We start from the raw sequence: 25962 nt of genomic DNA on the forward strand, positions 1-25962 counted from the left end.
CTACTAGCGGGCCTTTAATTATATTAGTCCTAAATTAGAAGGGCAGGGAGGGGGGTTTATGAATGGAAGGAATGAGGTTTTCCTCTTGGCTCACTGTAGTGGCAGTCATATGGCAGCCTGAGATAAGAGGGGGGACTGAACCCAGCAGGTTGAACAAACACAACAACATTAAACTAAAAACCTTCTCACAGAAGCCATTCAGAAAACTTCAACCGATTCACTTTTTTCATCGGCCGTCGACCGCTCCTTTGTCCGTCTCTTCAAGTCAGCCTCTCGAGCAGGCATGCTTATGCCATTATCACAGCAGTACCTGAAAATAATCTAACATGATTGTGTGTTTCCATGGCAACCATGCCAACGTCTGTAACAGTTTCCCAGTTCCTGTCTACATATATAATTACTGCCTGCAGATTACAGAAGCAAGACTGCAGAAATGAGCCGGCAGTGTGTCGACCGCACAGCGAATCACGCAGTTTTCTGTGCTGATTGATAATAAAATGTACACGCAGTCCCAGTGAACATGAAAAATAATAGTTTGAGAAACGGCAAAGATTTGGCTTTGTTGAAGTCTTGCCTTTACTTCAAAGTAATATGCAAATTCATTGCTGCCGGAAATGGAAAACAAGTGGGAGAAAGTCAAGATGGCAAAGTACAGTAACACGTCTGTTTTCAGTTAACTGAGTGTCATTATTCAGTATTACAAGAAAAGTCCTTTTAATGTCTCTGACACCACTAACAACAAATAAGTCACATAAACCTAATGTACTATGCTCAAGTCAGTGCTCTACATCATTTTATTGCTGCTTTGCCTGGGATCATTGTTGAGTTTTTAGGACATGTGGCCTCACACTGGACTCCAGAATCCTTTGGGAGGAATTCAAGATCCACTAAATGACCACACAGTCTCAGAACCTGGGCTGCAAAACAAGCTCAAATCATCTCCTGTCACCACCATTTGTGCTTATATATTGTGTTTGATTTTCTCCAAACATGGCACCATGTGCATGCATTACAGCCAAACATCTCCACTTTGGTCTTGTATTTCCAAAGAAAACTGTTCAGGAGGTCTTGTGGTTTGTTCGTATCCAGTGTTGCAATCCTAAGGTGTGCTGCTTTGTTCTTTTTAGAGAGTAGAGGCTTTTTCTAACTGTGATGGCCTTTAACATGCTAACTGAGGCCTGTGGACTCTTTCTTTGTCACACTACTGTATAGGCAAATAAACTCTACAATATGCAGTCAAACAGAACAAATACATCATTTTAAACAAGTAAGTTCTGTTCCAACTGACCAAACCGAGAAAATAATCTGCACTGCAGTCCTGCCTTTAAATGTCTAAGTTAATTTTTTTGACATCTCAACATTTTTGCTACAAACTTTAAAGGTTTAAAGCCCGGGTTCTCCCAGAATGCAGAATATGTGTATTTCACTATTATTGAGCGTCTATCTGTGCACGCGTTTTGCATCCTTACATCTCTGTTTGTTGTGTTTAGGTGATCAGCTGCGATGTGCGCGTACCAGGCTGGGGATAGCCTGCTGAAATTAGGGTATGTGTGTGGGGTGGGGGGGTTGCACAGACGTGAGAAGAACCCCTTGCAAACCCCCCATCAGCACGTCATGGAACATTTGCAGAACAGGAACCTCCCACCTTAAAGGCGTGCAACAGAGAGCAGACACAACAGTGAGATCTGCCCTGCACCGGACTCTCTATCTCAGTTGACAAATACTCCTGCAGCTGCTGTGGTTTCAGTGCAGAAAAAGAGCAAAGACCAGCTTTGAAAGAAATTCTGCAGAGGCTTACCGGTCAGTGTGCAACATGAAAATAACTTCACCGCTGCTGCATTTTTCAGAGCCAGAAGAGGATGTGTTGTTTTCCCGGTTCATCTGTGCACAGCGGGGGTGCATAGATCTGTTTTGCACCGTCAGACTGCTTAAAATGTCCCAGGCGGCTAGGGCGTTACCCATGTTGACACAAGGGGGCGCCAAAGGGAGGCAACAAATGAGAACAAGTCAGTGTAATAAAGGTTGATTTTATTGAAACATTTATTAAAAATGAATCAAACCGATCAGTGCAACAGGCTTATCAAACTTCCCACAAAGCACGTCTCAAAGAAAAGGTGCAATTCACAGTGTTTAATGTCACTGCTCCCAAAATTACAGAAAGTGGCCTGGGTTTCTGGGTGAGAAACTAAAGGAAAACCACGGTGTTCTGTGTAAAAATGGCAAGCAGGCCCAGCTGAAACTCTATCAAGATAGCAAGAAAAAAAAAGGCGTTACAAGTGAAAAGGGATTCATTAGGAACAATGAGTAAAGCAATATTGGCATTTACAGATAGGGAAAAGTTTACTAAATGGAATTGGAAACTGTGGTCAACACCGCACATTTGTTGACTCTGATGCTTGTGCATTAGTGCGATTTGTACGGCATAAACAGAGGAGGAACTCTTCCTCGGGCTACTGAGGATGTCAGTGCAGGGCATCGTCTCACCCCGCAGCAACAATCGGTCAGCAATTACATGAAGAGGGATGTTACACTAGAGCTGCAGGGCATAGCCCCAGTATTACAAAGATGATTGCACATTTCAGAGCAAGGGGTGTTTCGAGACAATCTGTGGCAAGCTCTGAAAACTGCTGTTCACAAACGCTGTCCATCTAATCTGACCGAGCTGGAGCTGTTTGCAAATAAGAATGGGCAAGGATTTCAGTCTCTAGATGTGCAAAGCTGGTAGAGACAGACCCTAAAAGACTGGTAGCTGGAATTGCAGCAAAAAGTGGTTCTACAAAGTATTGACTCAGGGGGCTGAATAATTACGCACACCCCACTTTGCAGTTATTTATTTGTAAAAAATGTTTGGAATCATGTATGATTTTCGTTCCACTTCTCACGTGTACACCACTTTGTATTAATCTTTCACGTGGAATTCCAATAAAATTGATTCACGTTTGTGGCTGTAATGTGACAAAATGTGGAAAAGTTCAAGGGGGCCGAATACTTTTGCAAGCCACTGTATAATCCTTCCTTTCTGCTCCATCAGTTCCTCTTCAAGTGATGTGATTTTCCTTTAAGTGGCACCAGTCAGCTTCAGTGTCCAGGCCCACTGGCATGGCATCTGGCTAAAGGAGAGCTGGGGCAGGTAAACCTGCAGCCCACTGGGCTTTACAGGCTCCCACTTCAGAGGGCCATAACCAAGAAGCACCACCTTTTTTGTTAAACAAAAGGAAGTTATGAATAAAGTTCAGATCTCACACAAGGTTCTGCATTTTATTGCCATGTACACTAATACCAGTTTAAATATAAGAAGCTGGCATCGCAACATTATTAGGTATTGAGTCAGTCTTACCTGAGTTTGCCCAGTAACCACTGGCTCATTCAGAATCACTGATCCATTATTTGGCCACTTGAGTAAGATGGAAAATATGTTTTTTTCCTGGGGTCTGAACGTGTACCTGTTGAAGATCAGACCCATTAATTACCTCTGATTTTATCAATCTATATATTTTTTTCTATAACTTTCTATAGATAAATATCAATGTAGCCTTATAAAAAAAAAAAAGTTGTGGACCCACCACAGATCTGGAGTGAGGCTGTCATTCTGAGCTCGCCATGCTGTCGTGTTATAGATGGCCTCCCCATTGACCTTCAGCCACTGACCAATCTGCCTCAGACGCTCCTCAAAGATCGGAGCGATTCTTCCATCGTGTGTGGGGCCGATATTCATCAGCAGGTTTCCTCCACAGGACACAGTCTCCACCAGTGTCTGAAACACACACACACGGACACACGTTAAAGTGGACATGACTGGAAATTATTACAAGCGATTTTTGACACATAAACATGAACAAACAAAGCCACAAGAAGGGCTCCAGATCAGCGTTTGACCCTCGAGCCAAACGAACTTCAATCTAACGTGACTGCTCCCTTGTCTGGGTCTGGAGGCGTGTTTTAAAGTAAAACAAGGGGGGACTCCTAACATTTTAACCACAGAATGGCATCACTGCTCAGCTGGCTCACCTTGGCTTGCAGAGCGACCCTCGGGCTATAGTTTCTAACTTAATTCTCTAGTGCCGCTGACTCAGGTTGAACTCCCATATATTTATCTCTATCCCATTTTCTTTCCTCTTTAATGACACTCACTCATGTGATGATATTTTGTCATTCTTCTTGTTGATTTTTTTTAATTGATTTTACTGTTTTAATTATTTTATCTTTTTGTAAATTACACAGACAAGTCTTGCATTTTTGCATCTTTTTAACTTGTTGATTTAACTCTCGTGGGTTTACATTTTTAAGTGTAGTCATGGTATGTTTTTTGTAAGTGATAGCTGCTAGTAACAAAATGCCTAAAGATACAATTTAAAATTGCAGAGTCGTAGGAAATGTGTTGAAAAGAGTAAAGAAGCATTAGGTAAATTTCTCAATGACTCATTTAATCACAGTGAATCTGTTTTAGTTTAGAGGTGAATACGATTTTCAGCTCTCACCGACACAAGCTGATCGACGGTGAGGTAATCGCTGAGAGGAGCGTTACGTCTGTAACCCCAGGACTTTTTGTCAATGGTCATGCAGTTTTCCCATTTGTGCTTGAGCAGGTGTCCTGGCTGGTAGCGATCAGAACAGGTGTAATATCCACCGTGTGTGCAGATGGAGCCATAGCCCCACCGATCATTCGTCACCACCGTGTCACGTACTGGACTGTTGAGAAGATTTCAGTCAGCTCAGTTTTTATATCCATGATGGGAAAAAAGCTAAAAATAATGCACATTTTGCAAGTTTACCTGTCATTATAGAGCCAAGCTAAGAAACCAGTGCTGTTCCAGTACTTGTCAGGCGCGTCTCCATCTCCATCAGACCACAGCACCTCTGGTTTGTACTTGACAACAAGCTCGTAAAGCTCAGGCAGAGTTTTACTGGTAGGAAAGTAGTTTGTAGTGAAGACATTGGCAGCGTCCAGCTCAAAGAGCGGGTTAAACCATTCGAAGAGGGAGTGATACAACCCTACACGAATATCCCCGTTATTGCGAAGAGCTGTCACCACTTCATCCACCAGGTCTCTCTTTGGTCCAATATCCACCGCATTCCAGTTCCAGGAGTTCTTTGAGCCCCAGAGTGTGAAACCTGAGAAATACACCAACAAAACAGAACATCTCTTGTGTGGTTGAAGGACAGTCATACATCGCTGACACCAATACTGACATCAGACTACTTCTTCAGAAAAAAAAAAGAACACTGTAGCTGGCATATATAAACACAGCGATGCACAAAAATGTGGTGTACCTTCATGGTGTTTTGTGGTCAGAACGATGTACTTTGCTCCCGATGAGGCGAAGATGTCGGTCCATTCTTTGGCATCAAAGAACTCAGCAGTGAACAGCGGTGCAAAGTCCTGATACTTGAAGTCTGGAGGATAATTCCTCTGCATGAAGTCCACATATGGCTTTTGCTTTTGGTTTTGCCAGTACCACCTGTGTAACAAATAAAATGTAAAATGTGTCATCACTGTAAAAACTTGTAAAACTGTAAAACTTTTAAGCTGTACTGCCACTGTTGCCATGATGTAAAATATATGGGATCTCCGACAGGATAGATGGTGGGTTCCTGGATAAGTCCGAAGTCGGAATTTCCAATGAATGAGTTGTTCCCTAGATTTCACAGACCCTCTTGCCCTCACTGATTGTCTGCAAAAGTTTAAATGATCTGGTAATGTCAAAAGAAGAACTCACCAGAACCATTCGCTGCCAAAGCTCGGGACAGAAAAGACACCCCAGTGTATGAAGATGCCGAACTTTGCCTGGTCATACCATTCTGGCAGCGGTCTGGAGTCGATGGACTTCCAGTTGGGTTCGTATTTGGCATTATTGGCCCCGATCTGCAGGATCAATAAAAGCAAAGGAAAGACTGCTAAAGCTCCCATTTCAGTGTCGCACACAGATCCGACTTCACTCTTTAGACGTCATATGACTGTGAGTAAAGTTGCGGAACTGACACTGGCAGGAGAAAAACAAACAAGGAAGTGAAAACGGCTGGTTTAACCTGAAGAACCAGGTACGTTTGATTTCTCTCCGTTTACTTCCCGCCATAGTTCAACCAATAATTTCTAAGAGAGCACCGCCCTCTCGAGCTGCGCAGTGTCATCGATCTCGCGCACTGACGAGCCCACACGTGCACATGCGCAGTCGGATTTTATTGGAGGAAGCGGGTTTGTTTTGATTTTGAGGGCTAAACAACGTCCACATGCACGGCTACGTTGACTGCCACTGTCACATCTCTGCGGGGGATTTTGACAAGGTATTAACGCTTGTTTACGGACTGAAAATTAATTTTTTTATCTTTAGCAACCTTAATTTAACCTTTCCACGTTTTTTTGGCCAGGATGTAGAAGAGGTGATCGAAAATTCAAAAAAGGTGAGATCCTCGTGAGTAAAAGCTGTAAGTTAGTCAGATATTTGTTGTTTTAAAGATAATTTCTGGTTGTTTTTACTCTTGTCCAGGCTGGCTTGTTGGCGTTATTAGCTGTGGCCGAGCATTCAAGGGAATTTGAGAAGATTATAGAGTTGTCACAGAGGTACCCAGCACTGTTTAAATGATGATGTATCTGTACTGTGTAGGTCGCGGTTTTGTAATTTCCTGCTGTAATTTTCTCCAGGTTTCCAGGTTTCATTTTCCCCTGCTTAGGAGTTCACCCTGTTCAAGAAGTATCCCCCGAGCAGCAGAGGGGTGCTTGCCTTCAGGTAGGATTGCTGCAGTTTAAAATCTTTTTCCACCCATGCTGTTAACATAAGCTAGTGGTGTCACAACTACCTCCGGAAAACAGAAATCTCCTTGGATTTGAGAATTTATAGTGCATCATATCATAGAAACGACACCAGTGAAGGTTACGAATGACCTTCTCATGGCCTCTGAGAGTGGACCCAGTCCTTGTGCTTGTCCTGGTACTCAGTGCAGCATTCAGTACCACTGATCGAAACATTTTACTTCAGAGATAAGAATACAGCTGTGGCCATTAAAGGAAATACACTGCCCAAGTTTGAATTGTATCTGTTTGTTCATGTAAACAGGGAGTCTTTACACGCAAACGTTAGTCATGGAGTTCCACAGAGTTCTGTGCTGGGACCAATACTTTTTACATTGTAAATGCTTCGCTTAGGCAGTTATATTAAAAAACGCTGCATGCATTTTCATTATTTTGTAGCTGATACCCTGCTATATTTATCTATGAAGCCAGATGACAAAAATTAATTAGTTAAACTACAGGAATGATTTCAAGACATAAAGGCCTGAATGAGCTCTAATATCCTGCTTCTAAATTCAGATAAAACTGAGGTTATTATATTCAGCTGTAAAAATCAGAGAAACATGGGGTCTAACCAAATTCCTAGTATGGATAGAATTACTTTGGCCTCCAGTAGCACTACGAGGAATCTTGAAGTGCCTTACAAATATGTAAGATTGTTTCCTTTTATCTGTGTAGTGTCTAAAAGTAGGAACATCCTGTCTCAGAGTGATGCTGAAAAAATAGTTCATGACTTTATTACTGCAAGGGTGAACTATTGTAAGTTATTATCAGGCTGTTCTTGAACTTCCCTGAAAAGCCTTCATTTGATACAAAACACTGCAGCAAGAGTACTAATGGGGGATGAGAAAGATGGCTCATATTTCTTTATTCACCAGAAGGCCACAAACCCAACAGCCAGCTGATCCGAACAGCCATGTAGAGCGTAAACAAGTATTGTTGTATTGTGGCTTTATGAAAATATAACATCCATCTAGCCACCCATCTTCATCTGCTTATCAAATTGAGGGTCACGATGTGCTGGACTGTATTCCAGCTATTTTAGGGTGAAAGGGGTGGATGGGGTACACTCTGACAGGTCACCAGTGTGTCTCATTATTAGTGTTTCAGTCTGATCTTAAAAAAATCAATTGTGGTACTCAGTGGTGGAAAAAAACAGCAGCGCTTCTTTCCTGAAATAGTGTGGATGATTCATTCTTTCTGCAATTTTGCAGTAAAATGGTAAATAGCCTGTATTTGTATAGCGCTTTACTAGTCCCTAATCCACCCATTCACACACACTGGTGATGGCAAGCTACATTGTAGCCACAGCCACCCTGGGGCGCACTGACAGAGGCGAGGCTGCCAGACACTGGCACCACCGGGCCCTCTGACAGTTAATTTTCCTGTGTTTCTCTTCCTCCACCACAGCTGTAGTTTTCTCAGGAAACAGTAAAAACATTGTAATTTTGACTGCTTGTAAATTTAAAAAATTGGATGAGTTATTTCTGGTTTATGCAGTTAGATTCAGGAGTGTGTTCTGTGTGTTTTGCAGGATCTGGATGCTGCTTTGCCTATCATAGAGAAATACAAAGACCAACTTGTTGCCATTGGGGAGGTAAAGATTGAGCATCTTTGATTCACCTTCGTTGGTTTTCTTTATTAACTACAATGATATTACAGCTTGTTTGCCGTTGTAGGTTGGTTTGGATTTTACACCCCGATATGTCAGAAGCGACACCGATAAGGAGAATCAAAGGCTGGTCCTGATTCGTCAAGCACAGATAGCCAAGGAGCTGGACCTCCCGCTGTGAGTCTTGAGATATTTATTATTAAGGCTATTCTCTGAAATTCATGTGGTACATTTATTAGCATTTTTTTAAGCAAAGACTAATTAAGAGCTTTCCTGGGAGGTGTAGCAATATATACAGTACAAATATTAATGTGTATTGTTTTTGGGTTGGGGTTTTTTTTTTGTTTTGTTTTTAATAGAAGAAGAGTCTTTCAGCCACTCCCTTATTCAGAAGGGGTCTGCACAGTAGATAGCTTTGCATATTTGATTTGGTAGATATTAATGCCAGATTCCCTTCGCAACACAACCCTAAAGGGATCTGTGTCACCTCTTGGTATCAAACCAGGGACGATCCATACATTCGGCAAATGTATAAACTACAATTAAAGTGTAAAAACCTAAATAAGACAGAGAAGAACTCCATAAGAAAACAAACATTTACATTTGCAGAAATTAAAGCGATCAAAATCTAAGGTTTATGAGACAATGACCGACACAGTATATTACAGAATCCTTCTATAATACATTGTGTTTGTTTATTTGTTTTCTTTTTTTTTTGGCTTTAGAAATGTTCATTCAAGGTCTGCAGGAAGACCCACCATTCAGCTCCTGAAGGAGCAAGGTGAACACCTAAGTTTATTCTGTCTGTTTGCATGTGAGTGAACAGTTTTCTTGAGTGTATGAGAAATAAACTGCAGTTCCTCTGTATTGCCACTAGGTGTCAGAAAAGTCCTTCTTCATGCTTTTGATGGGAAACCGTCTGTTGCTATGGAGGGAGTGAAGGCCGGCTATTTCTTTTCTATCCCTCCATCCATAATAAGGAGTGAGCAGGTACAGCCGAGCATGCAGTCAGCTTATCTGTCATTCGTGTGTAAACAGACCAAACTAGTTTATTTAATTGACACAGGTAACAGTTGTATGTGAGTATTTACACTCCCCACACAGCACTGGCATGTTGACTTTGTTTTCATTGGTTGACTTTATCATATTGAGCATTAATGATTTATGGTGATCTGTGTGTGTATTTTCCACTAAGAAGCAGAAACTTGTGAAACAGCTGCCGTTAGAGAACATCTGTCTAGAAACTGATTCTCCAGCTCTCGGCCCAGAAAAACAGGTTGAGTATTTAAAAATGTCTTATATTATCTTTGTTTGGGAGGAGTAATTTAATATTTTCTTTATGTATTACAAAGAAAATTGTATAATAAATGTTCTAGTTTCTAGATAAGATAGATACGATACCTTTATTAGTCCCACAAGGGGAAATTTCATGAAATTTCCCCTTAATTACAACTAGTTTGTTTTAATTAATATAGTTGATAATATGATAACTATAAGAATCGATACAACAATTGTCCCTTGTCCTGACTGCAGGTGAGAAATGAGCCAAAAAACATTTGTGTCTCTGCCGAGTACATCAGTAAGATCAAAGGGGTGTCGCTGGAGAAGGTGATGGAGGTGACGACACAAAACGCTCTCCAACTCTTTCCGAAGCTGAAGGCTGCCATCAGACCTTGACGGAGAGCACAAAGAATATTTTATCTATCAAAAAATGCCTTGAAGGATTTGCCAAGGAAAAATTATATATATGATGGAAACAAAATGCCCTACGGTGTAAAAAGCAAAACAAAAACATGAGAAAATAAAGACAAGTTTACAAACTCGCATCCAAGTTGTGCTTTTTTTGTGCATTTGACACATCTGAAATTCCTGCCACTGACATCCTGCATGCCAGTTTTATATCCTAGCGTAAGCAGAGCAGTAGCAGTTATTTCCTTGATCACTTTTTCAAATTAAAAGGCAATTCATTGTAACTTCATGACAGCTGATGCTACCACACTCTGATGGCAAACTTCACAGCTGCATGGGGGTAGTGTTGCCTTCACGTGCACCTCATAATTTTCTGCATTTTCACTTTTGAGCTCTGAAGTTGCTTTTTTTTAAAACCAATTATGAAACTAAATTTCATTCTTGGTTTTTTTTTTTTTTTTTACAAAAGAACAAATTGAACTCAGTGGTCAGTTTACACTAGTGGTACACTAAGCTAGTTTAATACCACAAGACTGTAATCAATTCTGCTTTCAGACTAAATAATAGAATTATGTCTGCTGCTTTTGTGTTTGCACATCTTAGATTTAGAAAATCAGTGAATTGATTTGATTTGTTTGAGTTGTGAGATAGATAAGATTCAGCTGAGTTGTACTGACATGCCATCTGGAGAAACTAGTTCAGGGCCATCTCTAGCAGATTAGACCTCTGTAATGGACTTTTGTCCAGTCTTTCTAAGACAGTGATAAAAAAAGCTTCAACTTATCCAGAACGCAGCTGCTAGAGTCTTAAAGACTAAAAGAGCTGAATGTAATCCAGCCAAGCAGTTCTCAGATTACTGCACAGGTTCATTTTGTCTGCCAGAGAATACATTCTAAAAATATTATTGCTTATTCATAAACTTTTACCCACAGTATATTGTAGATATGCTGATCTCAGACTGGCAGATTCTGAGTTACTCTAAAATGAAACTGAATACCTTTTAAGTAAAGTTTCTTTACCTTCTATCAAACTTTAGGAAAACATTGCATTGCATCATGATTAAATGATATAAAAAAAACATCCCTTTTGTCTATGTAGATATTAGAGGCATTTCCAGATTTTTTTTAAAAAGGGGGCGTGGTCACGGGGGACCACGAAGTGCAGAGGCAGATGTGCATTGTGTTCCCCTGTGTTCTGAAATACAATTTCAGGCTCATGTGCATATCATGTGTCCTATCACAGATTTTTTTGGGTAAAAAGTGGTGTTGGACAAGAATTTCGAGACACTTATTTTGGGAAAGTAGAAAAGGCATTTATACCTTTTCTACTTAAGCAGCTTAACTGCTGACAGGTTGTATATTTAAAATATATTTAAAGCATCTACAGTAAATGTACACATCATGTGGGATGAAACTTTTCAGAATCATATAACCAAGCATGATGTTATTGTATCATAATTATTGACTTGTTTATATGTCAGGGGTGCTCCTACTTTTAATTGCTTATCTAATTCTCAGTAGCTCGATTAATAATAAAAGCTGCTTTCAGCTACTCCCTTTTTCCCAAGTGGCGCCACAACGGATTGCTCTGCATGTTTGATCTAGCTGTATTTCCCGCTGCATCCTCTTCCTATAGCAACTCCAAAGTGAATTATGCGTATTCTTGTTATTGAACTGGAAGTATTTCACTTGTTAGACGAATGTGTAAACCGCTAAGTGATCTACAATCCCCCCCCCCCCCCCCCCCACCTTCTAGACACACCCCTGCTTGTAAGCAAGGTTATCAGAGTTAACTAAAACTAAACAAAAAAATAAACCTAGACCTGGAAAACAAGTGTCAGCTGGCTAATTAAAAAAATTGACCTTTAAAAAATAGAAAACTAACTGAAACAATTTTGTGAACTTTAAAAAGAAAGAAAGAAATTTATAAATATATCTAGTATTACAGTAGTACATTGTCTATTATTTTTCTCTGTTGTACTACTACTACTACTATTGTTGTTGTTGTTGTTGTTGTTGTTCTTGTAAATTGTGGAAATTTCTGAGTAGCCTCTGGTACACCTTTGGGGCAAATACGGATCTACCTTATCTAAATAAATAAATAAATAACCATTTACTTTGAGCGTTGTACTACTTCTCGTGGCCACAGTAACCTTACATCGAACGTTAGAGAGCGCATGTCCAGCACATGGTCTAGCAGAAAGCCTTTTCCTCCATATGTGTCCTTTTTTTTCTTTCTTGCTAGTTGCTCTTGAACGCCTCACATGTTCGCATCTCGCACTGCCCCATTGGAGGACACGTCAATCGGTCGCGTGCTGACGTGTGAGGGGCGACTGACAGTTTGTCCAGCCAGTAAGGGTGTATGTTGATGTCTGGACCCCGCGGCTGAAGTTGCCTCATTGGCCCGTGTTTGTTAAACTTCCTCCGAGGGAGCCTCGGCCAGAATCGGCACGTACTCCAGCGCGTCGCCCGCCTTTTTCCTTCGTCCCGCTGGAGGTTTTTAAGGGAATTGTGTCGAGTTAAATCAAGGTGAACGTGGCTCATGCTACAGTAGCACAATGCTTGCTGGTGTGCACGCTCACTGAGCGGGGAGGACGTGTGTTGCGAGGTTTTTATTAGTGGTGAGTGGAAGTTGTTTCTTTGTCCATGCCTTTTGTCTCGGGTTTGTTTTGAAAGCTTCTCTTTGTGTTGTTGTTGTTGTTTTTGAGTTTTTTTTATTATTTTCCTTTCTTGTCCAGGCTGTTAGCAACGTCAATATCACACTTTTGCGTTGTTTTGCTTAAGCGTGCTATACGTGGTCTTGTTGTACTCTTCAAGTGTGAGAACATAAACGGATATTCACCCAGAAGAGCTACACCACTTCACACATCTCTGCATGACACCCCAACACCTGTTTCAAAGACCTTACTCCCCTGCAGGTTTCTAACAGTTGCAGCATGGCAGGCGACACCGTGGTCTGGAGGAGTCTTAAGTGGGTAAAGCAGGCGGCCCACAGAGCCCCACCAGGCGGCCTAACTGTCACCGGGAACCAGAGGCTGGTAAACTTTCATCACACCACTGGAACGGCAAGGGTGAGCAGTCAGCTGTGATTTGGGTGTTGTGCAGTTGTAGACTAGGATCAAGTTTCACATTGCATGCAGCGCAGATATCTTCTGTTTTTGCTTTTTGGTCACGATGACCTCATCAGCAGCAGTAGATCGAGGCTTCTGGAGGCAGGTAGTACAGAAGCAGAAGTGAGAGGGGATGGTTTGTGAAGCAGGCTGTGAAGGATACACATTTCCTAAAGCCTGATAGGGGTATTTAAAAAATAAAAAGAAAAAAAAAATAGTAGCCTGCCAAGTGTACTGCACTGCTTCTGTTATTTATTCGCTGTTGGGAATAAAGGTTCATAGTTAAAATTAAAGGATTTGTACTTTGGATATTTAATAATTAATCAATAATAGTCTCTTGGACTAAAATAACAGCCTCTGAACTAAGCAGGTAGAAGCTGGATTTGTATACACCTGGTTTTAGTATTTATAACGCCTTACACCAGGGGTTCTCTTTTGCACCAAGCTGAAGGATCTGAAGGCGACTGCATGAACTTGTACTGTATTTTTGTAACCTGTTAATTGAGACCAAACACTGATGTTGTATCTAATAGCAGTTTACAGTGTATTTATTATAATACACTTTCATTAGTAACGCCTCTGCATGGGCCAATTTCTGTAAATGCCAGCCCATCTTCGGTTCCACTTTAATAGGAGTTTCATACAGAGCTCTGTGCATCAGGAGGAATACAGCTGTAATGTTTATTTTCTACTTTAACAGAACTAATTTGTTAGCAGGTTTTCCTGTAAGGGTTCTATGTGCTGTAGATACTACAAACCTGCAAACCTCACGGGTGGGAACAGCTCACATTACTCCAAAAGTAATGTTTTACACGTTATGAGTTATTGTTTCTTTTCTTATTTACTTGATGTAATGAGTAACATGTTATCCCACTCTTTATATTGCTTTTTCCACATGCATGTGCCCATTAAACACATCATCAACAACTTATATTGTATTGCATTGCATTGAACACTATTCATGATTAGAGATGCCCCGACTGCAGTTTGTCGGCTGGTCCCAGCATCTCTACTCATGATACAGTACTCTCACAATACCTTTACCTCGATAATAACAATATCATGATACAGCAATCCTGCTGAACTGATAAATGTGTATATTGCAAGGTGGTCACCTACAACACATCACTGCAACATCATATCACCATAGTATAATACCACTTAAAAGGGTAAAAACAGGAACTATGCTTTTATAAACAGCATTGCTGTGCCTGTGTGTATTGTCATTATTATTTAAGAATATTATAATATTTAAATTCACATTTGTTAGCTTTCTTGCCATTTTTCTGCTGCAAGATTCTTCTCTTCTTCCCTGAAGTTTAGTTATCATCTTTGTTTTAATAAAAATATTGATATTTGGCGCCAGCGTTTCGGTAACATATCACAAGAGAAAGCGAAAAAACATTTTGTCCCATCCTTACTTAACAGCTGCATAAATAAATGTTGCTGAATGTCATGTTTTGTTCTTTTAGGAGAACCAGAAAGATGTCTGCGTATACAGAGGCACAACATTTCACAGATACTCCACTATGGCTGCTTGCTTCAGTACAAGCTTAACAGGAAGTGCAAATGGGCATCAGAGGACCTGCAGTGGAAGATGTGATAAAGGTCTTAGGTACTACAAAGACTGGTCAAGTCGGCTGTTCTCTGGACATACGAGGCTCTTTAACCAGGACAACACCACAGTGGGGCGGCTGACATCGGAGGATATCGATAAAGCAAGGAGTAACAAGAAAAGGGACTTTAAGCAGCATACGCAAGTGGTATCTACTCTCTCTCTTTTTTCTGTAAATGAGTGTTTTAATGATAATGATAAATGCAAGTGTGTATTTCACAGCTGCAGTGAAGTGTTTACATTTTATTTCCTTTGATTTCAGCTTAGTGAAAAAGCTCGAGAGAAGAAGGTACCCGTCACACGGATAGGAAGGCTGGTAAACTTTGGAGGTAGGTGATTTCTTTACCATGGTATTTGTCACATTAAAACCTGAATTAAAAAATGTCTGTAAATCTCAAAACAAAGTGTGACTCTCAGTAAGGCATTTGACCCTGAGTTGCTCCACTGGGCAAGTACTGGACAACGCCAGCTTGTGTGGGAATACTGGGCTGCTGCCAGGTGCTGTCAAAGTGTGATCTGCATGAATGTGAAGCAGCAGCAGTGTTGAAAACCTATCACACTCCCCCCAAAAATGTGTTTTAAAATAATCAGTTGCAGCTCTTTAAACTGAGAGAACATCTGCAAAAATCGTTAACCAATTTAATGTTGAGCTCACTTTAATTTTTATATATTAAATGAGAATCTGACCTTTTTAAAAATCATGATCCTGGATGGAGTCTGTAACTAACGACTTTTTGCGATAGAAGTTCTGCAAACTAGTTCTGCAATTTGTGTTTGGCAGTGCTGGCACTTCCTCCAAGTCTAACTCAGCGAGACGTCAAAATGCACTTGAGTAGAAACTCCCTCACAAAGCCTGAACATGCCATTTATACAGACATCTGTTTTTTGTAAGTGGAATAGCCACTGTTGCTTGTATTCCTCATACTGTAAAGTGTTTGGGTATCAAAGTTTAATTTTGGATTTAGTGGAAAGAGTCTGACCTCATGACCTTGGTCAGCAGTTTTCAAGAGGTGGGGCGAGATTGTGGAAAATGCTGACGTGCTCCCTCACAAGACTTAAATTACAGAGTATCAGTAGCAGAAAAAACGTTACTGGAACATGCCTGAGAATCCAGCTAATAGGAAAACGTGCAATCAACCATCAGCTACCTTCTCGTGGAAGTATCAAATGTTTCTCTCACTAATTCTTGGCCTCCATTTGTCCCTGAGCCTCCCTTGGTGCTGCTTTAAGAAATTATACCCAAGTCTGGTTGCTGATTGTTGTTATCACGTTCTTTTTTTTTTATGCAGTAGTTATCATATGCAGGTAGGTTGTTTGTAAGGGCAACACTGCTCTTGCAAGCAGTTACCAACACTGGTAATGTTAACTTCATCTTTGCAGCAGTTTATTCAGTGAATTGTTTGGTTTAAAAAAAAAAAATCACTTCCTTTTGCAGGTCTGGCAGTTGGACTTGGCATCGGAGCAATCGCAGAAGTGGTCAAGAAGAGTTTAAAACCCAAAGAACGAGGTGACAGCAGGAGACTTTTGCTTTACGAGTCTGCTGAGATTGATCCTCATGTTTGGGCTTTGCTAATGATGCCAGGAAAGCTATAGCTGCTCCTCTAAACCTGCACAGCTGACCTGTCATTTAACTGAGACTGTTAAGATAAGCAATCGTGAGTAAACTACATACCTGCCGGTTTATCGTCAGAATGTCCAGGTAGTCTAATTTTGGATATTGGAGTTCAATATTTTTTTATGTGGAAGCAGAAAGCTTACGCAAGCACAGAATATCAGTGACTAGTTTAATGTTCGGGGAAATGCAGGACACTATTGTAATGTTTTGTTTGTAAATAAGGGGCTCTGAGATTTTGTACAGAAGAAACAATCAGCTATGTAACATCCCGCTAAAAACGCTGGCATCAAAAAGCCTGATCCTACCAAAAAAAACTTCTGCATTTCACAAAAACATGGAAATAAAAATGGAAAGTCTGTGGATTTAAATTGATGTTAAAAAAATGTGTAATGTTGTGACTAAAAGTTAGAAAGCGATATTGTAGATGCTTCATTGGCTCTAGGTCAGGAGTCGAACTTAAGCAGATTAGTGGTATTGATTATGTTGCTTGCTTTGAGCAGCAGGTCACATTTCCTCTGGATGTAACCTTCCACTGAAGCTTGTGTTCAGTCGATCCACTCATCAGAATCTTGTTCAAGAAAATCATCTTGGAGACATTTTTCACCTCTTATAAATATAGCTGGGCCTCAGTGAGCTGTACACACAAAGCACGATCAAGCAGATTATCTTAAAGCTTTTAGTCTTTCCTCCCCACTCACCTGACCTGAACCCCACTAAACATCTAGGAAGTGGGGACACTTTAAGACAGAGAAAGCAAAATGTGCTGGGATAAAAAGGATTTGCACATTTTGGAATATAAGAAAAATGGTGGGATTTGTTGTGGATTGATGCATTTTTCAAAGACACGTGTTCCGTTGCGAGTTGTCTTGGCACATGTTATAAACAGTTTTTGTGTTTTCTAGGTAACAAAAAGGCCATAATGGATTCGAATGCTTTCCTCTCTGAAGCCAACGCTCAAAGAATTGTCCGGACGCTTTGCAAAGTTCGAGGTGCTGCTCTAAAAATTGGACAGATGCTCAGTATTCAAGGTGAGGTACAGATACACATACACCTGAGTGATGCACCTTAATGGATCTTAGCTGTTTTAATCACTGTAAACACAAGCAGAAGTTAATCTTTAGTGATACCGTATTAACTGATCTCGCGTGATACAAGGACATGAGGATCTGGACAAACTGCTGAGGCATATTATAAGCAGGAAACCCACATGTGTCTGTGTACAAATAAAGGTTCAACTTCCATCACAGACTAAACATGCCTACTGTCTGCTGAGATCACTTCACCAACTTTAAAATGTCATCCCCAAAAATAAACACCGGGCCAGCTGTACACAATACGTGCAATTCCCGTGGAGTTATTGTAGGTGGCAGAGTCTAGCCTGACTGTTGGCTTTAAAAAGCATGTTTACAGCGCAGACGTGTTTTTCAGCTCTGGCCTGTGCAGTCATGTATGATCCCTGCGATAAAATCCTTCAGCCAAGCATTTTTTGAAACATTAATCCTTGGCAAACTTTTAAAAGAAATCACAAGATTGTTCAACAACACTTGTTTTAAAGATGTTTGTAGAAGCTTTATTTTCCCTTATCCAAACTGACATGGTAGCCAGCCATGACACAGTTTCAGCGTTATCATCAGCTAACTTCGTTAACTTTATCTTAATACTGACCTTGAGGGGAAAAAGAAGCTGTTGACAAAACGGTGTCACTTCAAGGTCCGTTTAGTATCTCTTCAGCTTTCAAACGATCCTTATCTGCAAGGAGAGTAGAAGTGAAACCGTTTGTGATTATTAGCGTTATTAGTTTTCACGTTAAAAATACAGAACAACTATTTCCAGTTTTTCAGCAAGAGGATCTGTTGTTTTTCTTCCCATATGACAGTAAACTTATTTACATTTTGAATATATTATTAGATAATAAAATAATTTATAGGGAAACGCTTGTCTCTACTACAGTAAAGCTGCATTAAATGGTTATATTTATATTTTAAATGTATGTATTTTACAGCTTAATTTATGTGAAAGAGATTGATCTTAGTGATGGACCTATAGTGTTAAACCTAACTCGGCTATGGTCTGGACCCTGTTTTGGTTCATTCTCATCTCTCCTTTAAGGCACCATTTAAGCTGTAGTCTAACTTACTTCATGATACCAGCTAGCCAAATTTAAGCTTTGAGGTATTTTTTCATTTAAAAGCAAGGATTTAATTAAGACTATCGGTTTTGCACACTTGAAAACGTACAGTACCAGAAGATTGTTTTTACTACTTCTTCATCATTTACCTGCTCCCATTAGGGGTCACCTCACTCTATCCCTGTCATCCTCCTTTGTGACACCAACTCTCTGCATGTCCCCCTTCACAACATCGATGAATCATCTGTGATCTTCCTCTTTTCCCCCTCCTGGCAGCTCCATCCTTTATCCAGCATATCCACATCCTCTGCACATCTGCAAGTCTCACCCTGAGCATTTTCAATTCATTTTTAATCCTAAATTTCAGCTCTGCCTCCTGTCTTTTCAATAACACCTGGATTATTATTTTTTTAAACGGTTCTTACCCTATAGGCATCATCATGTGTTTCATTCGCTCTGTACTTTTCGTTTTTGTTTGTCAGATGACGCCTTTATCAACCCTCAGCTGGCTAAAATCTTTGAGCGTGTTCGACAGAGTGCAGACTTCATGCCTACTAAGCAGATGATGGTACAGTATGGAGAACGCTGGCAAACTATACAAATAAAGTTACATTTCTCCAGTTAATTTTTTTCCTTTTTCTCTCTACAGAAAGTCATTTACAATGATCTCGGCCCAAACTGGAGGGACAAACTGGAATACTTCGAGGAGAGGCCATTCGCAGCCGCGTCCATTGGTCAAGTCCATTTAGCAAAAATGAAGGATGGCCGGGAGGTAGCCATGAAGATTCAGGTGAGAGAAGTGTTTGTGCTGAGATAAATGCAGATGTTAAGTGGGTCATAAGTCAGCAAATAGAATAAAATAACTCAATCAAATCTTTCCCTTCAGTACCCTGGAATAGCAAAGAGTATCGAGAGTGACGTGAATAATATCATGACTGCCCTGAGGTTAAGCAACGCACTGCCTGAAGGTATTTTTCTTATTATTTAGGGATAACAGCTGCTATTGTCTGATCTTTGTAAACCTGCAGCTCGACCGCAATGATTTTCAACCCCCCTCCATTTGACCTCTTTTTCCAGGTTTATTTCCTGAGCATCTCATTGAGGTCATGAGTCGAGAGCTGGCGCTGGAATGTGATTATATAAGGGAAGCAAATTGTGCCAGAAAATTTCAGTGAGTTGTTTGCATTTATTCTTACTAAATTGACTAAGCTTGGGTAATGTTTTATTTGTCTTTGCTAGAAGCGTGCTTTGCACCAGAACTTCCATCTAGCTACAGTTAGCCACAATCGCTACTTCTCACACAATACTGTTCAGATTTCAGTAAAACACAGTGATCACCTACTTGGTCTTCACTAAAACTGCTCAAGGTCACGATCACGTTTGTTGTTTTACGAGCAGTCACCTGTGAATTGTGATGACATGGTGAGACAGATGAGCTGCTGCATCATTGACAGTCTGGCTTGTGGCCTTTATCTGTTATTTTTTAATATTTTTGTATTATTTAGCAGTTTGTGTATAAATGCATTGTTAGGTTTTAGATTTTGAGTTTTAAAAATTATTCCTCATATAGTCTGTGGCTTTTGCGTCAACTTCCCAGAATTCAGTTGTGTTCCCGCCTCCTTAGACATTCAGGTTGTTTCACCGTTGGTGCCTCTATTTTTGGTATTTTTGGCTATTTTAGCTACTGTACTGTATTTCTTATCCACAAGAAAATACTTTGTAGTGTTTTGAACCTTCTGATTTTGTTTAACGACATACAAACTTATTTTAACCTTTGGTCTCTGCCAGTTTTTCCTGGAAAGTCCTACCAGGCAACAACTTACAATAATAGCTGCTGCATAATGAATGATATACAGTATACACAAACATTACTGTTCCCATATAGTTCCCATAGTAACACCTTCACAGCTCTTGTTGTGTCACAATGAGTCCTAAAGATATTTTTGATTTGGGTTCATGCCCTTGACATTTTCAGCAGCAGGCGGCTTTGACAAAGGAGCCATTTGGCAACAAACAGCAACTAGTACTGTGCAAAAGCCTTGAGCCCCACCCCTCATTTCTTTCCATTTTGCTCACGAAATGAGTGCAGTATTTATTGAAACACGTTCCAACATAAATGGAAATGCATAAAAATAAAAAAATCTAACAAGCTTGAAATTCCATATTTGTTATGGCCATCATTATTCTTCAATACAGCCTGAACTCTCTTAGGCAAGCTTTCATATTATGTGTGTGTGTCTAGGTGTGCTTTTACTGTACCGACAGTGTGTTTGGCGTCATTATCATGCTGAAAAATGAAGCAACTGCCAATCAGATGTTTTTTCAGACGGTCTTGCATGGTGGCTCACATTCAGATAACTATTTATCCCACATTGGGCAATCCAGTTTGACAGTCCGCCATTGCAACAATACGGCAAAAATTAAAATCAACATCCAACAGTACTTTTCTGAATTTCCACTGGCTAAAATGCAGCACTCAATGATAGGGCTGCTCAATTAATCGAATTTTAATCACGATTACGATCTGGGCTTTCAACGATCATTAAAAATGACTGAGCCGATTATTAGCCCCTCCCTCATTTATCCGCGACACCTTAAAGGCCGGTCCGTGAAAATATTGTCGGGCATAAACCGGTCCGTGGCGCAAAAAAGGTTGGAGACCGCTGATTAAGGGGACCCGAGGGAAGCTCGGAAAGCTAAGCAGAAGTTATTTGGAGAGTGACTGCCGTTGGTTGAAAAGAGTTAAAAAAAAAAAAACTTCAGTGGTGTTGCACACTATTTTATATTATTTTTTAAAAGTCATTGTTAACCCTTTAAAGCCGGTCAGAGCAGCACGCTCCGTTTTGCGTAACTATTTTTAAATCCCTGTAGAACCTGAACCGTGTAAGCTAGCGCAATAATTTGTTTTGCATATGAAACCGGAGGAGTTGTACTTACATCTGATGCCATCAGCTTGTCCTCGGTCACGGTTTCGTTCCACATATAGCTTTGCAAAAATTGCATAAAAAGCGCTTGCAGGAACAAAAACATAATATTCCAGAAACACGCTTTGCCGTTCCTATCAGCTGTTCGTAACACTTCCCACAGTGAAATGATGCACGTGCTGTTTTCTTTGCAAATTTGCATCATAGGATTGTTTTTTGTTTTTCCTGCAGTATATAAAAATTGCTGTATCTCCAAAATAAAACTATGAAGACACTCAAAATAAATTTCCTGTGGTGGGAAACTATTTTTTGCAACTTTTTTTGTATTTAAAGTTTTGAGGGATAAACCTCTTAAACTTCTCCAAGTAGAAATATATGTAAACAAAACAAAAGCGATTTTCAATTTTTTTTTTTTGTAGTTTATTGCACTTTTTTGCAATTTATGTAATTACTATGCACTTAATGCATACATATTATTAAAATATGGGCTATAACAGTTGTATTGATGTATAGCAACTTGAAATGCTCCCACAAATGGCACTACAGCATGTAAAAAAAATAAATAAAAATAATATAAGCTCTGGTGGACTTGGTTCTATAGTAGGTCTTAAAGGGTTAAATAAATATCGTCAAATAATCGTGATCTCAATTTCAGTGAAAATAATCGTGATTATCATTTTTGCCATAATCGAGCAGCCCTACTCAATGAGATCTGTCGCCAGCAATTTTCAATCCAGTTCTTGTATAACTGTGTGTACCTCAGCCTGTCCTTAAAAACGGTTTCTTGACAGCCACCCTTCTGTTGGGATCGTTTCAGTTCTCCAGGTTTTCCAAAGAAAAAACTTTGAAAGCCCTTCAGAAAGGTCGGAGAATTATTGCTCAAGACCAGACAAAAACATCTGGCCCCTTGGAAGCAAAATGTAAAGAAATAGGTGGCTCAAGACATTTGCACTGTGCTGTAACAGAGCACCTGAAGGGCCAGATAAGGGTTATCTGCACGCTTCTTCTGACTTTGTTGCTGTGTGTTTGGTAGCGAGCTGCTGGAGGATCACCCCTTCTTCTGTGTGCCTGATGTGATAGACGAGCTAAGCAATAAGCAGGTTCTCACCACAACACTGGTGCCTGGTTTCCCGCTGGACAAGGCCACACATCTCCCTCAGGAACTCAGGAATGAGGTATGCCTTTAAGAGCTTCACTCTGCTCTGAACTCTACACTATTTACAGTATAGTTAACACCTGTGCTCTGCCAAGATGAGGTACATGCCACCTTAAAATAAAATAAAAAACCCTGAGACATGGCAGCATGTAGCAGAGATAACTATTTAAGTATCAGCACCCACTCATGTCACTTCCAGTTGTCTCTCCTTCTGCCAGATTTGTGAGCAGATCCTTATTTTATGCCTGAGGGAGCTTTTTGAGTTCAGATACATGCAAACCGATCCGAACTGGTCCAACTTCTTCTTTGATCCACAAACTCATAAGGTCAGTTTGCCCAAGTTATACCAGCGACACGCGTGGATTTAATCTTTCTCCTTTTCACTGATGCGTGTTTTCTATTTTTTATGACTTCACGTCAGGTTGCGCTGCTGGATTTTGGAGCTACTCGAGGATTTAACAAGCATTTTACTGATACCTACATTGAGGTGAGAAGTGTTCTCATTGTTGTTGTACACTGTGTTGCCCCCACTGGCTATTATGCTACATGAATTTAAAAACAAAAAGATGCATACACCTGCCTGAGAATTTAGTTTATCTAGTTCTCAAACAGTGATGTGCAAATGTTATGTCATTTCTTTATAAATATTCTTCTAATGTTTCTTGAACATTGGCTGCTCCTTAACCCATTCTAGGTCCAGATAATTCTGGTCACATGAAGTACACTTAGATTATTACTTGTAATTACAACATTTTGTTTTGTATTTGGAAAATAGTGTTCATGAAGACTATCAAGAAACTAAACACACATACAAATATGAAAAAAGGATGTGAAAAACTTAGCACACTGCTTCGATTGACAGAATTAAGCAGGCAAGACTGCTAATGAAATGTGCTTGATTGAATGAACATCGGCAAGTGTGAGCACCTCTATAGAGAACAGAGGTTTTTGGAGTTTTCTGGTCTGGAGCATTTAGGCGTTTCCCTGTAAAGTCACCCAAAAAAACCCAATAGCTACATCTCACACTCTGCAGACCTCAGTTAACATGTTAAAGTCATTTTGACCGATGAGACGAAAGCACAGCTCCATGTTTGGAGAAAACCAAACACAGCATATCAGCACAAACACCTCGTATCAGCTGTGAAACACCGTGGTGGTGTAGGGGTGATGATTTGGTTTGGTTTGCAGCTAAATGCAATAGTACGATGATCCAAAGCACAGCAGCCAGTCTAGAACAAAATGGCTGAAAAAAGAGAAGAATCGAGGTGCAGCAAAAGCCCAATGTCCAGATCTCAAGCTGATTGAAATGCTGTGGTCCCAGAAACTGAATTGAAGCAACACTATAAAGAAGAGTGGGCCAAAGTCCTCCACAATGTTGTGAGAGACTCATAAAGCCGTGCAGAAAACGAGTTCTTCAGGTTAATGCTGCTAAAGGTGGTTCTACAAGCTGTTGAATCGTGGGACAGGACTGCAGTCCTTTTCAAGTTACTCTGTTTTTGTCATTTTGCTGTGAGAATATCTGTTAACCACACAGGTTAAGACAGATGATGTGCTTTATTGTTGTGCAGACAAGAATTTCAATAAGTTTCAGTTGAGAAATATCTTTTCGTCATGTGAAACCGTCTGGTGCGATTTCTCTCACTCAGATTATAAAAGCAGCTGCAGATCAGGACAGAGAAGGCGTCCTACTGAAATCCAGAGAAATGAAGTTCCTCACAGGATACGAGTCAAAGGTGAGAAACGGACATTGTAAATTTTACTAATGAACCGCACCACACTGTGATTCAGTTCAACAGTAGCTGTGAGTTTATGTTTATGATTTGTCTGTTGTTGTATTTTTGAATGTAGCGTGAAAGACATGAAAGGTTCATGCAGTCAAACAGCAATTTGACTGTGTTCAAAGTAAGATTGAGAGGAGCTTCTGAAATGCACCATATTTTTATTGAAAATGTTTTGAAATATTCAGTCACTCAAAGTATTTACTAGGTGTTCTTTAGCGACCTCTAGTGGCACCCAACAGGAACTACAACAGCACTCATATTTTGTGAACAGTCTCGCTATCTTGGTTTTTATTATACAGGAACTGTTATGAGATGATAGTAAAAATGACTTAGAGTATATACTGTGGACAATTTCTTTTTTTTTTTTTTTTTTTTTTTTTGTTCTCTTTATTATATGGTGCCTGAAGATCACATTGCTCTCTCGTCTTACTACAGTTCTTGTGTGGGTTTAGTGTGTTCCAGTGTTGTTCAGTCTGTCTCTTCACATAACTCCACAGTTATTCCCTGAGGCTGAGAGCAGGCCTGTGTGTCTTTAATCACATTTGCAGCTCTTGTGGTAGAGGAAATATTTATTTATTGAGTCTGGCTGCATGTCCTCCTGCAAAATAAATATGGGACCAACGATGAATGAAGTGTTAGCTTTAGAAGTGCTGATGGAGGGGATTATTTCAGCTTGTTTCCAGTCTCTGTTGCAAGATGCTGGGTGCAGCGTCCTATTCAACACAAATAAAATTAATATTGATCTCTTCGTCTAAAAGCAGAGGAGCAGGTTTCTGTACATGCTGAACTTTTACTTGAAAGCCTCTTGATCATTTTTCTTGTCTTCTGCATTAAGGCGATGGAGAACGCCCACGTGGATGCGGTGATGATCCTCGGAGAGGCCTTCAACTCAGAAAAGCCCTTTGACTTTGGAATGCAGAGCACAACTGAGCGCATCCACAACCTCATCCCAGTGATGCTGAAAGAGCGTCTCACGCCACCGCCAGAGGAAACCTACTCCCTCCACAGAAAAATGGGCGGCTCCTTTCTCATTTGCTCGAAACTCAAAGCTAAAATCGCATGCAAGGACATGTTCCAGGAGGCCCACAGAAACTACTGGAAAGATGGAGACCCCAAGTCCGCACATTGAAGACTGCTTTTCCAGAAAGTGTGTTGAAACCAGGAATTTTTGTCATGCTGAACAATTCTTATCTGCAAATTTTTGGGCTCATCACGCCAGAAAGTGTTTTGTTACGTGATATACTAATAACTACCTAGATTTGTTGGGTTTTTTTTACTGTTTGTTAAACTAAACTGTTACAGTACATCCCAAAAAAAAAAAAAGAAAAACCTTAAAAAATGCATATCGGAATAATCTCTACCTATTAGGAATTTCATATCTATGTTTAACATTTCATTGCTTGCTTTGACCACAGATCACTTGTGAATGTGATTATTCGTGGCTGCTCTCATTTTGTGTTGTAGTAGGTTGAATAATCCTTTTGGGTTTGACTGTTGTACTCATGTTGGTCACATGTTACTCTGTGCATTCAGTGTGGCAACTTTA

At 40.2% G+C, this 25962-nt stretch overlaps 3 protein-coding genes across 4 annotated transcripts; 2 read left to right on the top strand and 1 right to left on the bottom strand.

Moving 5' to 3' along the window:
* Window positions 1-1998: 1998 nt before the first annotated feature.
* fuca2 (alpha-L-fucosidase 2) lies at window positions 1999-6033 on the bottom strand. The gene is made up of 7 exons (XM_085392158.1): window positions 5718-6033; window positions 5272-5459; window positions 4773-5112; window positions 4479-4689; window positions 3564-3754; window positions 3338-3443; window positions 1999-3196 (listed from the first exon to the last, which is right to left on the bottom strand). The coding sequence occupies exons 1-7, from the start codon at window positions 5906-5908 to the stop codon at window positions 3059-3061; spliced, it is 1365 nt and encodes a 454-aa protein (XP_085248284.1). The 5' UTR covers window positions 5909-6033; the 3' UTR covers window positions 1999-3058.
* Window positions 6034-6160: 127 nt separating this feature from the next.
* On the top strand, window positions 6161-10225 carry LOC146646646 (putative deoxyribonuclease TATDN3). 2 transcript variants are annotated; one of them, XM_085391347.1, is made up of 10 exons: window positions 6161-6282; window positions 6367-6399; window positions 6486-6559; window positions 6641-6725; window positions 8322-8384; window positions 8467-8576; window positions 9125-9180; window positions 9277-9389; window positions 9595-9675; window positions 9933-10225. In XM_085391347.1, the coding sequence occupies exons 1-10, from the start codon at window positions 6229-6231 to the stop codon at window positions 10074-10076; spliced, it is 813 nt and encodes a 270-aa protein (XP_085247473.1). In that variant the 5' UTR covers window positions 6161-6228; the 3' UTR covers window positions 10077-10225. The 2 variants fall into 2 exon arrangements, with proteins under 2 accessions (XP_085247473.1, XP_085247474.1); XM_085391348.1 differs by having other exon boundaries at window positions 9598-9675.
* Window positions 10226-12439: 2214 nt separating this feature from the next.
* Window positions 12440-25745, top strand: coq8ab (coenzyme Q8A, genome duplicate b). The gene is made up of 15 exons (XM_085391149.1): window positions 12440-12708; window positions 13006-13158; window positions 14670-14960; window positions 15075-15141; window positions 16248-16319; window positions 17330-17455; window positions 19038-19123; window positions 19205-19345; window positions 19442-19523; window positions 19633-19726; window positions 22513-22654; window positions 22854-22961; window positions 23057-23122; window positions 24282-24368; window positions 25252-25745. The coding sequence occupies exons 2-15, from the start codon at window positions 13024-13026 to the stop codon at window positions 25543-25545; spliced, it is 1791 nt and encodes a 596-aa protein (XP_085247275.1). The 5' UTR covers window positions 12440-12708; window positions 13006-13023; the 3' UTR covers window positions 25546-25745.
* The last annotated feature ends 217 nt before the right edge of the window (window positions 25746-25962 follow it).

This window comes from Rhamphochromis longiceps, linkage group LG19 (assembly GCF_057381845.1).
Source record: "Rhamphochromis longiceps isolate RC_006_pf linkage group LG19, R_longiceps_female_GT1.1, whole genome shotgun sequence".
Lineage (NCBI taxonomy): Eukaryota > Metazoa > Chordata > Actinopteri > Cichliformes > Cichlidae > Rhamphochromis > Rhamphochromis longiceps.

Coding starts and splice junctions, on each gene's coding strand:
- fuca2 (XM_085392158.1), bottom strand. CDS start 5,908: ATGGGAGCTTTAGCAGTCTTTCCTTTGCTTTTATTGATCCTGCAGATC. Junction 3,444..3,563: donor AGCCTCACTCCAGATCTGTG/GTGGGTCCACAA, acceptor GATCTTCAACAG/GTACACGTTCAGACCCCAGG. Junction 3,197..3,337: donor TGGTTACTGGGCAAACTCAG/GTAAGACTGACT, acceptor TTAACAAAAAAG/GTGGTGCTTCTTGGTTATGG.
- LOC146646646 (XM_085391347.1), top strand. CDS start 6,229: ATGCACGGCTACGTTGACTGCCACTGTCACATCTCTGCGGGGGATTTT. Junction 8,577..9,124: donor AAGGAGCTGGACCTCCCGCT/GTGAGTCTTGAG, acceptor TTTTGGCTTTAG/AAATGTTCATTCAAGGTCTG. Junction 9,676..9,932: donor CTCTCGGCCCAGAAAAACAG/GTTGAGTATTTA, acceptor TCCTGACTGCAG/GTGAGAAATGAGCCAAAAAA.
- coq8ab (XM_085391149.1), top strand. CDS start 13,024: ATGGCAGGCGACACCGTGGTCTGGAGGAGTCTTAAGTGGGTAAAGCAG. Junction 14,961..15,074: donor TTAAGCAGCATACGCAAGTG/GTATCTACTCTC, acceptor CTTTGATTTCAG/CTTAGTGAAAAAGCTCGAGA. Junction 17,456..19,037: donor ACAGATGCTCAGTATTCAAG/GTGAGGTACAGA, acceptor TTTGTTTGTCAG/ATGACGCCTTTATCAACCCT.